Source organism: Phoca vitulina, unplaced genomic scaffold (genome assembly GCF_004348235.1).
Source record: "Phoca vitulina isolate PV1807 unplaced genomic scaffold, GSC_HSeal_1.0 scaffold11, whole genome shotgun sequence".
In the NCBI taxonomy this organism is placed as follows: Eukaryota; Metazoa; Chordata; class Mammalia; order Carnivora; family Phocidae; genus Phoca; species Phoca vitulina.
Window position 1 is genome coordinate 47,451,761 of NW_022589714.1, and position 17,604 is coordinate 47,469,364.

The following is a 17,604-nucleotide window of genomic DNA, read 5'->3' on the forward strand; positions in this document are numbered from 1 at the left end:
GTGCAGCTTGGAGAAATGATGCAGAGAAATCCTGGCAGCAATGTACACACCTTGGCATTGATATAAGGGTCAAAGGGGCCGTACTTTTTGAATTCTTTGATCTCAAGAGCATTCTATAAAAAGGAGAGGAAAAGAAAATGTGATGATAAAATGGATGAAATATATCAAAGCAAAGCCCAGCCCTGAGGGGGCCCAACATGAGAACAACTTGGATCTGCCCTCTGGGTTCCTGGAAAGGAAGTGAATGGGGAAGGCAGGCTCAAGGGCACAGCACTCATCACACGCTCTTAACCAAGCATCCAACTGGAGCCTCATTACTGGTTTCTGAATAGATCAGTGTGGTACTACTACCTAGAGCCATTAGGTTCTTCCAGCTATTATAGACGTCTTGCCCAGCCCCTGCCCCACCCACCTGGCTGCCACATACTCAGAACACTGGGCGGGTGTCCCACCTATCAATGGATACTCCAGGCGGGAGGCAGCTGTGAGCAGGACAAGCTAGCACACTCAAGTGGCTCAAAAATCCAAGCAGCTGTGTTCCAAGGCAAAAGTGAGCAAAGACAGGATTAGAAATGGTTGCCGAAAATTTCTTAAATGAGAAGGACTTTAATGGGTGACTAGTTTGTTCAACATTGAGGAGTATTAGTTAAAAGCAAACTTCCTTATAAATTTCCTCCAGTTAAGAGAAATTACAATCAGTTTAGCCAGGAGGAGTAAAACTGCATTTAGATTCTGAAGCAGCAATTCTAGAGACAATTTTCATTCTTAATGTTATAACACAAACATCCTCATTGATTATCTTAAATTTCTGTGGCTTATCTATCCAGAAAATACAGCTTGAAAGGGGAAAGGAAGGCTGATGAACAGCTATACACACACAATCTCTAAACTGAAAGATCTGGGAGCATTGCTTTAATTTTCTCAAACCTCAGAGTGAAGCTGCCCTTCTCTGAGTCAGTCATGCTCCTAACAGCTCACTGAGAGTGTGCATAGCCTTGCTGATAGATGGGCTGGCAAGAATGATTTCCTATTTTTTGAGGCATAACCCTGATCTAATCCTATAGGTAATTTAACAATCTCCTCTCAGCAAAGTCATTAGGAAAATAGTCCTGGGCTTACTGAGAAAGAGCAGCCTCTCTCTCTCATTCAAGCAACTAAGAAAAGGACCTGCTTCGGTCAGAGCAGTGAGGAAAACAGAATGGCCTGTCACACAGGGAAAGCCCATTTCCTCTCAAATGGACACACGATCTCAGACCCAAACTACAGGAAACTGCATCTTATGAGGATTGTCTAGAACTTGCATAATGTAAGTATAACTTTTCCAAAGGAATCAATGTAAAAAAGAGGAGGTACGGTCTCAGAGTACCTAAATCCATGGCCATTTTAAGGTATTTTTGGTCAAATGCTGCCTTTTTTCTTTATTTTCTAAGAATTATCTCCGCTTTGTCAAAGCATGGTCACTCTTAAGTTGCCCTTAGGGGACATCATGTAAATGATTTTCTTTCTGCTGAATCACCTCTGACCCTTGAGCTTACTCAGATGGTTTCTGTGAACTCCTTTTTCAGTCCCGGGACGCGTCCTTCCACTTCTGGCAGCTGTGATGTAGGGAAAACACAGCAGGGTTCACGCAGCATTGATGCGCACCGCACCGAGAGGACTGCTATTTACCGGCTACAGCTGCACTGCCATGTTGATGGCGTAAGCACAACTTGTAATTAATTAAGCCTGCCGGTGTGAAATGGCCTCTAAGCAATTTTACGGGATTTGTATTATTTCCCATTGTGCACACGAGGTATGTAGATCTTTATTATAGCACTACTCCAAATCTGCACGATTCAAATGCATGTAAAATGCATCCTTGGGGTATAAGATCTCCCTGATGCCCTCGGAGGAGTGGCGCTGGGAGCGGGGGAAGCATTTGTAGAGCCTGGAAGAGCTGGTTCCCTGAGATCTGTGCTATGGAACTGAAACAGTGCTGGGGCCGCCACAGTCTGGCTATAGCTGAAGGGAAGAACGCTTCTCTTCCTTCCGACCTGTTCGTTGACTCTGGTGTGTGAGGGCCCTTGATGGATGAGCAACCGCACTATCTGGGCATCTCCTTTCCAGGCTGCCAAGTGCAGAGGGTAACAGCCTTTGGAATCAGCCACATTGGTCAATGCATCGTTCCTCAGAAGAACCTCAACCACATCCCTAGAAGGCAAAAATCAATCATGAGTTTGCAGAACTCAGAAGTCTTTCCTACTAACAGCTCTTCACATTTGGGTAGCGTGAAGACCTTTTCAGATATTACCCCACTCGGCTCCCTTCTCTCTACCTGAGCTCATCACCCAGTCTCTTCCTTTTATTCCATGAGCTACGTATACAGCTGCTGATATGCAGCTGAAATATCTTGAGCCAAACGACACTGACTCATCACCTCGCCATTTCTCCAGGCTTTCTAGACAATCCACCTATATTCCATTATTTTGAAAACATCTGGTCCCCTTGTCTAAACCTTGCAGTGTTTCCTTGTTTGTGATGTTTAAACAGCATTCAGAGATAAAATTTACATAAAAGTAGTCATGCAAGACAAATATCATTATTCACCACATTATTCAGAGCATTTAGTGATGTGGGAGCTAAAAGCAGACAGACAGAGCAGAATTAAAGTTGCTGTAAACATAAGCCAGACACATATGGTATCATTTGATATATCCAGAAAGAAGGGCTTGGCTTTCTTTTTGGTGACACCTCTAATTAAGCAGATACAAATATATAATTATCCCCATGCACATGAGGTCAACGAAAACCCCCACTGTAAATAAAAACAGCATCTGGAGATAAGCTTGGCTAACCAGCTGCAGTCATTTAAGTTCAAGATTCACTTTAATTCAGGTTACCCTCCTAGTTATGGGGGGAGGGGTCTCCACAGAGCCCTTGTTAGCTTTGTCTAAGATGGCCATAGAAAAGACATAAAGATCACATTCAATATATTTCAGAAAAGTTTAATGTAGAAGGAAACAATCATCACCTCTTTTTGGCACATCAGAGTCCATCAGGCTGGGCCAAATACCGCACAAGTGATACGGAATACCACAAGGTAGTGAGGGCCCTGCTCCTTGCTCAGCAAAATCGAAAATGGTTCCAATGATCCCCCCTTATGAAAACTAAATTTCTACTTCTTATCCCCTAGAGTATGACGCCTCAAACTCTCCTTACCACCCTCTGTGCTGCTACACTCTGGTTTCCATTCTTCCACATCCTGGCAAATCTACTCACTGTACTCCATGACTCTGTCTGCCCCTGGGCTGAGCCATCACATTCTCTCTCACATGGAGGGCAGTGCCCTCTGGAAAAGGCCGCCAAACCATTTAAACCTATGTCATCTTCTCTCACACTCCCCCCAAAGCACAGCTTCTCCAGAAAACTTTCTGCGTAAATCCCACCCGATAACTACTAACCAATACCTAGGAGAATTAAATAGGCCATATGATTTACGTATTTTTCCCCTTAAAAAGGGCTCTTGTTGTCTACAAGGCTAACTGTATGAGGAAGAATGGCAAGCCAAAAGAGTAAATAAATAGCTACTTTAACAGAAGGGAAGTTTCTTATGACCACTCAATCTATTTTCAGGTTACAAAGGTGCTGGTTCCCTAAGAGATTATCCAGCCCCTTTATGATCTGGCTGCCCCAAATGTGACCTTCATATTCAGATCACTGTGTGGCACTGCACCATTTCAAAGCAGAAAAGGTAAAACTTAACCTTTGGTTGAAGTTTTTTGGGGGGTGGAGTAGGGAAGGGTGCTTAAATTATATACCAACGAGAGACTGAGGAACTCTGGATGGACTGAATTTAGTTTGTTTTCCCCTGCTCCTCAACATTACTGCTTAGTAATCCTTTATAGAAACGAAGAAAAGACAATCCAAAGGCCTGGGTTCTGGAGGGTAGGGCAGGAATATAGCACCTTAATACTTACTTATGGCCATTCAAAGCAGCATGGTGTAGAGGTGTATACCCAGTGCTGTCAACACAGTTCACATTTGGCCCTCTCCAGATGCTATAGAGAGGGGAAAAAAAGAAAAAAGAAAACTGAAGTCACAAACCAAATTTAGAGCCAGCTAATTACTTAGAAAAGAATTCTCTGTGGTGTTTAACCAAACTAGTTACATCCACATGACTCCTGATAAAGGACAGCAGCTATTTACTACAGAAATGCATAACACTGACAATACACAATCGTTTGCTGAACAGGGAGTCTAGCGTCAAGATAACAATATCATTTAAGAGCTTGCTCTTTTGTACCCTTCTCATTTTTTTTTTTTTAATTTTTTAAATTGAATCCATTTTCTCTTCAGGCATATGTTTGAACTCTGCTCTATAAGCCAATGAAGTATTACATTTTCTTTTGTGTATTTTTGTTTTCAGTAAACTCTACCCCCAATATGGAGTTTGAACCCACGAAGCCACGAGCAAGGGTTGCATGCTCTACGAACTGAGCCAGCCAGGCGTCCCATGTACCCTTCTCATTTTTTTTTTTCTAAGATTTTATTTATTTATTTGAGAGAGAGAGAATGAGAGACAGAGAGCATGAGAGGGAGGAGGGTCAGAGGGAGAAGCAGACTCCCCGCCGAGCAGGGAGCCCGATGCGGGGCTCGATCCCGGGACTCCAGGATCATGACCTGAGCCGAAGGCAGTCACTTAACTAACTGAGCCACCCAGGCGCCCTACCCTTCTCATTTTTAATGACATTATTCACTCAGTATGGGACTCGTGCCTCTAAATACTCCCAGGATTGTAAGAACAGTTCATTGAAAGGTCATCAAAAATATCACTGAACCAACCATTCAGCCAGTCACAGGTATTGAACACCCACCTCTACACTGGTGACTGAAGACTTAGAGAGACTTCAACATAGACCTACAGGTAATCTGAATGATTTGACCAGCAAGAACCAAGATGAAAGAACCCACATTAATAAAAGCACCAGGACACATGTGTTAAGATGTAAGAGACGGGCGCCTGGGTCGCTCAGTTGTTAAGCGTCTGCCTTTGGCTCAGGTTATGATACCAGGCTCCTGGGATCCAGCCCCACGTCGGGCTCCCTGCTCCGCAGGAGGCCTGCTTCTCCCTCTCCCTCTCCCCCTGCTTGTATTCCCTCTCTCACTGTGTCTCTCTCTGTCAAATAAATAAATAAAATCTTAAAAAAAAAATATGTAAGAGACAACAGGGCTTTCCAAAGAATGTCTTATTGCTAAAAAAACAACAACAACAACAACAAAAAAACCCGGAATAACAACAAGATCTAGAATTTGAGTGCTTTGTGGAATCAGAAATACTGTACTAGGAAGCTGAAGTGTCATCTAACTTAATCCTTAAAGCCTTAATTCTTACTTCTGTTTCACACCTTACTGTACTGGCCAGAGATGCTGCTGCCTTTTTTTTTTTTTTTTCCTTCCTTTCTTTCTTTTTTTTTGAGAGAGAATCTTAAGCAGGCTCCATGCTCAGCACAGAGCCCAATGTAGGGCTTGATCTCATGACCCTGAAATCATGACCTGAGCTGAAATCAAGAGCTGGACGCTCAACCGACTGAGCCACCCAGGCGCCCCTTGGTCAGAGCTTCTAAAATAATATTAGGTAGTAGAGGGCAGTCTTGTTTTGTCCTTGCTTTTAATGAGAATGCCTCTACTGTTGGCAGTTGGTACGAGGTAAACACTCTGTAACATGGAAAGGAAGTGTCTTATTTTTTTCCTTAAAAAAAAATATTAAAAATAGTTGTTCAGGGATGCCTGGGTAACTCATTTGGTTAAGCATCTGTCTTTGGCTCAGGTCATGATCCCAGGGTCCTGAGATCGAGCCCCGCATCAGGCTCCCTGCTCAGCAGGGAGTCTGCTTCTCCCTCTCCCTCTGCCTGCTGCTTTGCTTGTACTCTCTCTGACAAATAAATAAATAAAATCTTAAAAAAAAAAAATAGTTGTTTAGGGGCACCTGGCTGGCTCAGGTGGAGCATATGACTCTTGATCTCAGGGTTGTGAGATTGAGCCCCACACTGGGTGTAGAGATTACTTAAAAATAAAATTTAAGGGACGCCTGGGTGGCTCAGTCGGTTAAGCGTCTGCCTTCGGCTCAGGTCGTGATCCCAGGGTGCTGGGATCGAGTCCCACATCGGGCTCCCTGCTCCGCGGGGAGCCTGCTTCTCCCTCTGCCTCTGTCTCTGTCTCTCTCTCTCTGTCTCTCATGAATAAATAAATAAAATCTTTAAAAAAAAAAGTTTTTTAAAAAAAATAATAATAAAATTTAAAACAACAAAACAACACACTACTTTTCACCAGACTGACAAAAATGAGAAAAAAAGGTATTTATAAAGATCAGGAAAACAAGCACTCTTATATACCACTGGTATGAGTTTGAACTGGTGAATTCCTCTGGGAAGACAATTTGGCAGCATCCACCAAACCAAAAATAGGCACTCACTTTGAGCCAGCATTTCCACTTCCTGGCAGCTATTCAACAGAAACACTTGTACACACGCACAAAGATACACGCTTGTACAGGACTGCTTCACTGTGAGAGCAAAAACTAAACACTTCATGTCCACCAACAGGTGGGCAGTTAAATGCCAGGTATGCCTATACGATGAATTATTATTACATAGCCATTAACAACAACAACCACAACAAGGTAAAGAAAACAAGTTGGACCTATGTGTCCCAACGTAGAAAGATTTCCCAAGACATACTGTGTTATGGGTAAGTGAAAAAAAGTAGTCATTGTGTAGTACACCAAACAGGAGCCCTTGCTTTCGAAGTGTGTATGTACACGCACATACGGTGGATGGCGATGGGAAGAGTGCTCGCCAAGTGCTGCCAGCAGTTACCTCTGGGAAAGGAAATGTGCGTTGGGGGACACTACAGATGGTGGAGAGGGACTCTCATGTTCTGCTCTGTATTTTACCACACTGTTTAAAACACAATGAGAATGCAGTTGTGTATTTTTGTAATAATTTTTTAAAAGAAAGAGGGGAAAGAACCTGTGCACAGGGGAAAGAAAACCAAGAAAAACATCAAACTGTTACTAATAAATGGTTGTATATGTGTGACCTGGGCCACTTTAATGAGCATGTCTACATTAGGTTTAAAATCTTAAGAGAGGGGCGCCTGGGTGGCTCAGTTGGTTAAGCGTCTGCCTTCGGCTCAGGTCATGGTCCCAGGGTCCTGGGATCAAGCCCCACATCGGGCTCCCTGCTCCGCGGGAAGCCTGCTTCTCCCTCTCCCACTCCCCCTGCTTGTGTTCTCTCTCTCGCTGTCTCTCTCTCTCTATCAAATAAATAAATAAAATCTTTAAAAAAATAAAATAAAATAAAATCTTAAGATAAATTTTAAGTGAAAAGAGAAGATAGGCATGCTTTGGTATCCAGGTTATTCGTTCATTGTCAATTAAGGATGCTGGTGACAGGGTCAGGAACCTGAGGTACATCCTGGCATCCCCATCCTCCATTGAGCTTGGATTCCTACAGCACCTTCCAAACAAAGAGTTAAAAGCAATTATATCTGTCACATGTATACAATAACCTCATTTTCTTTTTTTTTTTTTTTTTAAAGATTTATTTATTTATTTAACAGAGAGAGACACAGTGAGAGAGGGAACACAAGCGGGGGAGTGGGAGAGGGAGAAGCAGGCTTCTCGCGGAGCAGGGAGCCCGATGCGGGGCTCGATCCCAGGACCCTGGGATCATGACCTGAGCCGAAGGCAGACGCTTAACGACTGAGCCGCCCAGGCGCCCCAATAACCTCATTTTCTAAATCAAAAATTATATACCTGTGCCTGGCAATGATGAGAATGACAGAAAGTGAAATGGGTCTGGGAAAACTAGGAGGTACAGTTTTCATACTCATTTTCAAACTGACCCACCAGACAAAACATCGTCATTCTATTAAAAAATAGGTGACACTAAGAATCAAAAAACAAATTATTGGCCCCAAGTCAGAGGCAGATCCCAAACTCCCATTTATAGAGCTCTTGCCAGTTGGCTGAACAAGGACTTTACGATCTAACTGGGATGACAAGAGGAGATAAAGATGCAGTAGTACAAGGCTGGAATAACAATCCAACAGCAAGATGACTAGAATAAACCAACAGGAGCTGGGAAAAAGAAAATACCAGTTAATGGGTCAGGCAGTCAGGAGCACAGGTTTGTCAGCCCTGAGGACTCCAGTAGGAATCTGCTAGCTCCTCAATGATCTCAATCCCGGTCCCAAAGTAACCTGAAAACTAAGACTTAAACCTCCCTCACAAAAAAAAAAAAAAAAAAAAAAGGCAGGACAGAGTAAGCCTTCTTTCACTCTCTAACTTTTCCCTCCACGTCTCTGGTCTACAGGTGATTAAGCTTGGATATCCTTTACCAGCACTAAAACTCCCTCAAAACAATTTGAAAGGACGAGGAAGAAAGACAAGGACTTCCCTGCATAAAGCTGCAATGTTTCCAACCAGTAAGGTCTACACCCCCCTCCCCTGCTTTTTCTCTAACTAGCATTTCCTCTGAACGCCCATCTGGAAATTTGGGGGAATGGGGAATATATTAAATAACACCTAAATAAAAACAGAGAACTGAATCTCCCTGCTTAGAATTTTCGCTTCACACAGGATGGTAGTAATATCCCCTTCCACCCAAGTTTCTTCCTTTTTGGCAGCCCAAGAAAAGAGCTATTTACAATCTGGGTCTTCCTCTCTATCACAGCTGTCCTATTAGGTTTTTCTAAGACAGTAAATGCCAAAGGGCTGCTCACCAACAAACAAAAGCAAAACACAATGCGCCAAGAAAACCAGAGGGAAGGAAAACAGTCCAGGAGACTCTTAAACCAGATTATACAGAAATGTAGATTATATGTAGATTATACAGAAATGTAATTGCTGCCCTTGATTCGTAGAACAAACCCTCACAACTACCCTTGGTACGTCTCAGAGGACTCCCAGCGATCCCACGTGAGGCAACTACAGAACCCCAGTTAAGAGCTGAGACTCTAGTTAGCTGCCTCTGCCACTTGTCAGTTGTAGGACAAGTCACTTAATCCTTCAAATCTTGCTCTGCATCTGCAAATTCTACTGTGATAGGCTCCCCAGGGCTTCAACGGCTCATGGAAACTAGAACCAAACTGGTCTGAACCAGTTTAATAGCATCAGGGTTGAGAAGCCAAAGACGTGTCACAGCAACCCCACAGACATGATGCCAGAGCACAGCAAGCCTTGCCGTCTGGGACGCAGAAGCACCTACATTTGGAGACGGCGTCTAAAGACTGGAGAGGGCAAGGAAGAAGAGGGCTGATGAGAACCTGTGGCTTTTGAGTCCCACCTCAAAGGCCTCTCTCCATCCATTTACAAACTGACCACATGTTGATCCACGGCAGGTGGCAAGCTGGATCTGGAGGCAGTGATGAGTAACAGGCCAGCCGTACAGACACAGCCCACTCTGTACAGTGGGGCAGGTGCTGCCTGAGGGCCTGCTCGTGGGGCTATTTGCGCATGTATTCAATAGATAAGTGAAGTGTGCCCTCTATGTGCCAGGCACTACTCCCGGGCCTAGAAACGCAAATGGGAAAAGACAAAGTCTCTGCCTTCGTGGATCTGGAATCTGGAGGGAGGGAGAGTGAGCAAATAAACAAATAAATAGAAATATGGTAGCAGGTAATGGTAAATGCCATAAAGAAACAAAGGAAATAGAGCAAGCAAAGTAAGAGAATAAAATGTGCCGGGTGACACTTCAAATAAGGTACTCGGGGAAGACTTCTTTAAGAAGGTGACCCTGGAGAAGAGATATGAATGCAGTGAAGGAAGGAGCAGTGTGGGTGTCTGGGGAGGACAGGCAGAGAGAGCATCAGATGCAAACGGCCTGAGCAGGAGCAGGCCTGACATGCAGCTGGAGAGCAAGGAGGAGCAGGGGGCTCTGCCTGGAGGGAACAGGCTTATGGAGGCCACCCAGGGGAGCGGAGGTCAGCAAGCGTCCATAAGCATCGACTATAGGTCGAGCTCTGGGGGAAGATACAAAGTCCACACTGAAGGAGAGGGGGACACTTTCCAAGCAAGAGGAAGGGGCACAGACTCTAAAGTCCAAACCACGATGATCAGACACTAAATCTCTAAAAGGGAATCAGGGTTCCTTCTATCTGAATTAAAAGGTCCATCGACAACACCCATATTTAAATCTATGTATCACTCTTCAGACCTAGTGAAACTCAGGCAAAAACCTGAGGCAAAATTGCTGAAGCCTCTGTGAAACCAAACAAGAACAGCAGAAAATACACGGAAACACTTATTCTAGCCAGCACAGAAAGTGGCCCGGTTCAAATGTGCGCTGGTCCATGACACCTTTCCTGACTGCACGGGCTGATACTAATCTCACCCACCTCAGATTTTCCAGATCATCTATGGCACCTTCACCACCACATTTATCATATTTGACCTTGAACCACTGTGAATTCTTTAAGCTGCTCATCCACACCATGAATTTTAAGCTCTTTAGGGAAATCCCTCATGTTTCTGAGAGCACAGCACTATGCAGGGAATTGGCTTAGGGCCACCAGTATGCAACTTCTAATACTAGGTTTTTACCAACCTGCTACTTAAATATGACATGGTCTCTATGCAGTAACAGACTTGCTACACCTGTATCCATTAAAAATGGCAACAGTCTCTTGCTGGGACAAAGAATACTGTATTTGAGATGTCTGTCCATAAAACACAGACACATAAGAACCCTAAGTTAGAATCAAAGTGCTCAGCCCATTTTCATCTGTGACTACTCTATAGAATACAATTTCAGGACCCAATGATAACCGTAAAGTGGCTCTCTGCTAGCAGTCAGCTTGCTTCATGTCGTTGCCCAGCTCCTTAACTGCTTACTCTACACAGACAAGTAATGGCATCTCAGTGGGCCGGCCAAGTGTCCAATCCAGTTCAACTCAATAAATGTTTATGCACTACCTTCCATATGCCAGTGTGCTACAGTCTCCACCCTTGAGTAGAGTGGGGAAGTCAGACAAGTAAACAAATGACAATACCGAACGGTGTGTGCCATTCTGGGAAGGAAGTATGCACAGGGTAGCTTATAGGGAAATGGAAATATGGGAGGCATTGCAGAAGGGGAGATAGTTGGGCAGAGCCTTAAAGCTTAGGAGGAATCCACCAGACAGAAGAAACAAAGAGGAAACACCTAAATTCAAGGTCTCCCCAGTCGTCCCAGCAAACTGGGGCACAGGCAAGTGACTGTGAGGGGCCGGAGCACATGAGTGAAAGGATGGTGGATGTGAGCAAGGAGGGGCGGGCAGAGCCAAACTAGGAAGGGTCTTGGAAACCACCGAAGTTCTGAGTGGGGAATAATCAGATGCATGTCTTAGAGAAATCCTCTGTTGACAGCTGGGAGATGGGAGCCTAGATGGCTAACTGATTATTCACCATGCTGTTGTGATGGCCTGATATATTTCAGAATTTGAAAAAAAAAAAAAAGCATTATGCTAAGCAGTTGTGTAGATGATGGAAAGGAAGAGGTATATGACTAGATCCAAGGAGCTCGGCTGGAAGTAAGCAATTCAGGCATGAAGTGAGGACCTGAATGAAGGCAGTCGTAAGGAGGACAGAGGAAAAAGGATAGAATCAATGGACAAGACAGGATCTGGTGACTAAATCAGGGTGGGGGCATAAGGGTGGGTGAGAAGTGAAAAATTCATGGACAATGAGAGTAAATTCAGGAGGAAAACCAGGGTCGCTCTGTTTAGTGATGATGATGTTATGAGGTAAGGGAGGAAAAGAGGGGAGGGAGAGAAAGTTTTGTATTGGATTAGTTAGGGCGGAAATGAATTTGGACTCCCACACGTAGATGTCTAGTCAGCAGGTGCATATGAGGGTCTGGAACGCCCTACATTGGTTACATAGTTAGTTTAAAATGATAATGTTCAAGTGTTTACATGCATGTGTGTTCCCCATATTTGACCCCTACAACCATATTATGGAGTAGGAAAGTACATAGTGTTGTTTCCATCTTATAGGTAAGAAAACTGAAGTCCAAATGACTTGCTGATCATCATATAGCTAATTCATGTGGCACTGAAACAAAATCCCACGTCTGACTGCTAGTGCATGTTTTTTCCAGTTTTTCCAGGATCTTGAACTTGATTGTTGAGAGAAAACAACTTGGAGCTCTGTGGGTCTCCTCCAGCATTGATTCTCAGGAGGTCAAAGACTCTGAGAGCACCAAGTCAGGAAAGGGCCTTCTCTAGCATTGGCTCTATGAAGAGAGAGCAATGGCAATACACGCAAGGGGTAAAAGAGGTTCTGAGCAGTTTTCCATCCAGTTTCATGAAATCATTAAGGTCTAAACAGGAGTTTGTCTCATCAGCCTTTTTCTGCCAAAGGTCTTCGCTATTTTCCTCTTTTGAGTTTTCCCGGCCACCGCAGATTTCTCTCTGAACCTCAGGAGGGGCTGGCAGTCTCCCAACACAATGAAACATTATCCAAAGCCAGTCTAATTTTAAAAAGACTTCATCTTACTCAAACAAATTTGACACATCTTTACTAAAATGCCTTCTACATACTTAACTGTTGAGGTTTAAAAGAAGAGATAACAAGGAGCCCAGGAAACTATCCCCATTGTCAAAGAAGCTTGTGATCTCTGGAAAAAGACAAAACTTACCGACATGAAACAATTAGACACAAAACCTCCAAAACCGTGCAACCTCCCCTAAAATCAAGTTAACTGGGAAAAACTGAACATGTATTTTATTTCTGCTCACCCCTGAACCCCATTAAAACGCAAGTAAAAACAAACAAGGAACAGGAGAAAGAGAACAGTGAACATAAAAAATCAACATTTTTTGGAAAATGAAAAGTAGAGAAGTTAGCAGAACTGAGAAATCGAATCCCTGTGGCCATACAAGGGGATGCCTTTTTGGCCTTCACACATACATACCCTGGGAAGGCTCTACATATACACACATACATACCCTGAGAAGGCTCAGGGATTAGAGGTACCAGGTGGTACATGAGGCCAGGGATAAAGAGGGGCTGAAAACAAGAACTTGATACAAATTCTGTTTATAAGGAGGCGTTAGATCACTAAATCTCTGGTCCCATCCAGGGCAGCCAGTAGACGATTACTCCCCATATCCAGGCAGGAGAAGGTAGATCTATTCTGTGAAGAAACTGAATTAGATGGGCTCCAGCCTTGGGGACATCAGGAACAGCAGAAGGCACAGAGAGGCACTGTACTGAAAACAGAAGCCCTAAAAGGAAGTCTACATCCTGAAGGACATGATCTCAGCTCTGCTCCCAGAATGCTGGTGGCCCCACCCCCACCCCAAACAGAAGGCTGGACCAAGGACTCCACAGAACAATTCAATAGATATTGGCTTTGGGGGATTCCCCATCAAAGCAGGTGGGTTCCTGCCCAATCACCCTATATGATATAAAAGCCATCCTCGCCAAGTTCTTTCCACCTCTATCCAGATTATGCAATTGGCTCTTTAGTGACTCGTTCTTAAATGAAAACGATCACCAAAGAGGACCATACATTTGAGGAAGGTGTTCAACATGAAATGACAGAGCACAAAACAGAATAAAAGGACTCAAAGGAACAGAAACAGAAAACCAAATAAAATCTCAACTCAAAACAACAGCAACAACAACAAACTACTATCACACAAAAACAGGATTAAAAAAAAACCACAGCAATCAGTGCAAAGGTTTTGGAAATTAAAAAATAATAGAAATAAAAACACAATCAAAGAGCTAGAAGATAAATTTGAGTAAATCTCTAAGAAAGTATAACCAAAGAAAAAGATGGGAAATACAAGAGAAAAGATAAGCAGATTAGAAGACCAAGAGTTCCAGAGAAAAGCAAAAAAGCAGAGAGAATATTATAAAAGAAACAACTTGAGAGATTTTCCTAGAACTGAAGGATACGAACTTCCAGTTCAAAGAATCCATCCTATGCTCAGTACAATGAATAATTTTTTGAAAGACCCATCCCCAAGGCACACTGTGAAATTTCAGAATACATTTCAGAAGTCATGGGATAAAGAGAACACATTTTCCAGGGAGAAAAAAGTTCACACACAAAGGATCGAGTGGCATCAGAACTTTCAATAGCAGCTCTGGAAGCCATAAGACAAAAGAGCGATGCTTTCCAAATTCAGAGGTGAGGTGATTTCCAACCTAGAATTCTATAGCAGACAAATTATCAGTCAAGTATGAAAAGAGAATAAAGATATTTTTAGACATGCAGGGTCTCAAATTTTACCTCCCACACACCCTTTGATCAGGAAGCGACTGGAGGATATGCTCTACCAAATAAATGAGCAAACCAAGAAAGAGGAAGACAGGCATCCAGGAAACGGGGCCAAAAAAAGGCAAAGGGGATCAGCCATGCAGCAAGCCTCAAGCGTGGCTGGAGGACGAAGGGCTCCAGGGACCTGCCTGCAGGAGACAATGAAACTGACAAGGTCAACGGATGTGCCTGCCTGGGATGTAGAAAGTAACATTTAAGGACTTCAAAATTATGGTTGTAGTTTGGGAATTAAGAGTGAGCTGGGCATTGGAAACTCAGAAAACTAACAAGAGAGGCAGTTAGTGCACTGTACAGGAAACACAGATCAGACTGTAGTATACTAATTGGGTTAGCAGGTGAATAATACTAATAGCCTTAATAATATAAACATAAAGCTCGTTAAAAATAATAATAATATAAACACAAATATTAGATACTGGTATAACTAAAAATTGTGAACTATCTGAAGGATGAAGAGGCAGTGGACTGACAGCAAGAAAGCTAAAACCTCTTCATAACAAAGACTGACAGAGGATGCCTAAAACTTAAAAATCAAGAAACAGCAGTATAAGCGTAATAATCCAAAATATGGATGAAACAGCTACAGAGAGCTAAGAGCTGGAAATGGTTGCTTTCCCAGAAAGGAACTCAAGTGTGCATCAATGGCCTTCTGGTAAGAACATCAGAAACGAATCTGACACTACATGACAGGTTCGATGAGCCCTTGTCAACTATGAAATGTATAGTTCTGGTAACCTTGGCTTTTTGTGGCCATGTGTTTGTGTTTCGAGCATGATGAGAGGCAGGGACTTTGAAGGGTTTATTCCCTCATGAGAGAGAAACACTAGCAGAAAGGCAATGCGCCCTCTTAACTTCACAGCTGACATGACTCACACAATCAACTTGGAAGGATGGCCTCCTTGGGCCACAAAGCCAGCAAAGAGTGCTCTCCTGCCTTCTGCCAAGGACAACGGCGTTCGGAATAGACACACTGGTTATATCCAATGTTGCTCTCTACAGCATTCTATTCTGGGCCCTTCTGTGTCTAGTCGGTAACTGGTGTGGACACACGCAACACCACACGCCTGTCGGCAAGTTGCTTGAGAGCAGGGAGACTGTGAAGCTTGGACATAGTGATCACTGTAAGAGTGGCTGTTTCCAGTCACTGCTACCTGAGGCAAGCCTACGCTGCCTCCCGACCAGGGCATACAGCAGAGAGGGGGATCTGAGCAGCAGCATGAGGGGGTGCACAGTGAAACTAATGTTTCACTATGGACGTGCACGTGACAACCTAGGACGTACGCTGCCATGAAGCGAACGCCACTCCAGGAGTTCTCTGCTGTTACTACAAGGTATTCAGCAGGACCAATGTATAAATCAAATTTTTACAAGCCCTATTTCCCCCATGGTTTACACTATTACTTTGGGGGCCCTTATCTTTTATTTGATTCAATTTACCTTGGCATGGCTTCTTAACACTGTTTCTGTTCCACGGCTGCAAAAAAGGTACTGCTGAACTGCATGAAAATGACCTCCAGAGTTCAAAATTCTAATTCTTACTGGTGACTCAGGCAATGCATTCAGTCACTGAGCAAAACAAACAGCTGTCATCCTGCATGCTCCGGGACAGCAGGGACGGTGCCTGTCTCGTGCCACCTTCCCAAGCAGCAACTACACAGTACCTGGCACCCAGAGGGAAGAAGGGGAAATGCCACTGTGCTAGTCTAGGTACCTTGCAATAAATAAGACCAAGTCCCTGCTCGAAAGAACTTCAGTGACACAGAAACAAACAATTATAAAGCGATGTGATGTGTGTTATAAAAGAACTGTGCAAATGCTAAGGGAACTCGGAGGAAGGCTGGGATGAATGGAATTCCATTAGCAAGACAAGGGACAACGAAAGGGCTTTGCGACAGCAGGGAGAACGTGTGATCCCACTGCAGCCAAGGTCATCTCAGAAAAGCAGGCACTTCGTGGTTTTCTGCATTCTTCACTCAGGGTCTCCTGTCCCGGAAGACTGGGCTCCTTCCTGCCTCTTCCCCAACCCCCCATTCCAACTTACCTCTTCAATTCCTATCCAGCTTGAGCAAAAAGCTCTCCTCCTCAGGGAACTCCCTGCTTTCCTTCCCAGGCTAGGCACGGCTGGCTCTTCATGAGCTACTTAGAGCTGCTTTTACTCTGCCCTCACTACAACAATTGCGGGTTAGAGTTCTCTATTTGCCACGATTTGATGCTCTTTCTCACTAGAATACAAACAACCATGTTTACCAACCATATACTCACTGCCAAGAAAGCGCTGTACCTGGCAGGAAGAGAAATTGACGCCTCAATGGCATGAGGGGGCCTAGCTATTCAAAGAGAGGTATGGTAGCTTTTAGATATAGAAACTGGAAGAACTCAAATATCTTCTGTCAAATTACTTCTTAGGTCAAAAATACTGCACAAATTTTACTAGATATATGTGCAGATTCATTCTACCCTAACATAACATGTTACCTAGAAAGAAAAAGCACTGTTTCTTCTCTTGTTTAGTGAGTGAATGTGTGTGTGTGTGTGTGTGTGTATGTGTGTGTGTCTGAAGAAGTGCTTATAAGAATGATCCGCTCCCACGGGGCTCTTGGGTGGCTCAGTCAGTTAAGCATCTGCCTTCGGCTCTGGTCGTGATCTCAGGATCCTGGGATCGAGTCCACATCGGGCTCCCTGCTCAGTGGAGAGCCTGCTTCTCCCTCTGCCTGCCGCTCCCCCTGCTTGTGCTTGCGTGCTCTCTCTGACAAATGAATAAATAAAATCTCTGAAGAAAAAAAAATGGCACCTCCCTGGCTTGTCAAAGTCCAGAGGCTTCACTGAGCTGAGGTAGGAAGGCAAGGTGCCTTAATCAGTCACGTTTGGGGACAAAGAAGCCTTTGCCTTAGGGAAACCATAAATCTTGGCTTATATCTGTTGTCCCAGAATAATTATTAACAGCATCCTGGCCTGGACAATAAATTATATGGTCACTTTACTCCATCCAGACTTTGAGACCCATTTCTTGGAATTTTTTACTCTAAAAGGCCTAGAAACAACAGCTAACATTAAATGTTTGCCATGACCCAAGTATACTTTAATTAAGTGGATTAAATAACTCACTATTTACTTCTCACCAGAACCCTACAAGAGAACCCTAGGAAACTGACAGAGTAGAGAGGTGAATAACTTATCCAGGGGTATAGAGCTGGAATGGGTAACACTGGGTTTAACTCCAAAATCTTAACCACTGTGCTATATGCAACTTCTTGAAACATGCTCTCCCCCCACTGTTTTTCTCATTCCTGAA

At 43.8% G+C, this 17,604-nt stretch overlaps 1 protein-coding gene across 4 annotated transcripts in view; it reads right to left on the reverse strand.

Moving 5' to 3' along the window:
* ANKS1A (ankyrin repeat and sterile alpha motif domain containing 1A) overlaps positions 1 to 17,604 on the reverse strand; it is a 179,415-nt gene that overhangs the window by 103,662 nt on the left and 58,149 nt on the right. For 2 of the 4 annotated variants that reach the window (XM_032409972.1, XM_032409973.1), the window contains exons 2-4: positions 3,957 to 4,037; positions 2,034 to 2,190; positions 51 to 113 (exon numbers count right to left, since the gene is read on the reverse strand). In XM_032409972.1, the coding sequence (XP_032265863.1) occupies positions 51 to 113; positions 2,034 to 2,190; positions 3,957 to 4,037 (301 nt within the window). Of the gene's footprint in view, positions 1 to 50; positions 114 to 2,033; positions 2,191 to 3,956; positions 4,358 to 17,604 lie in introns of those variants that run through there. The other 2 variants (XM_032409975.1, XM_032409976.1) reach the window with 2 other exon arrangements.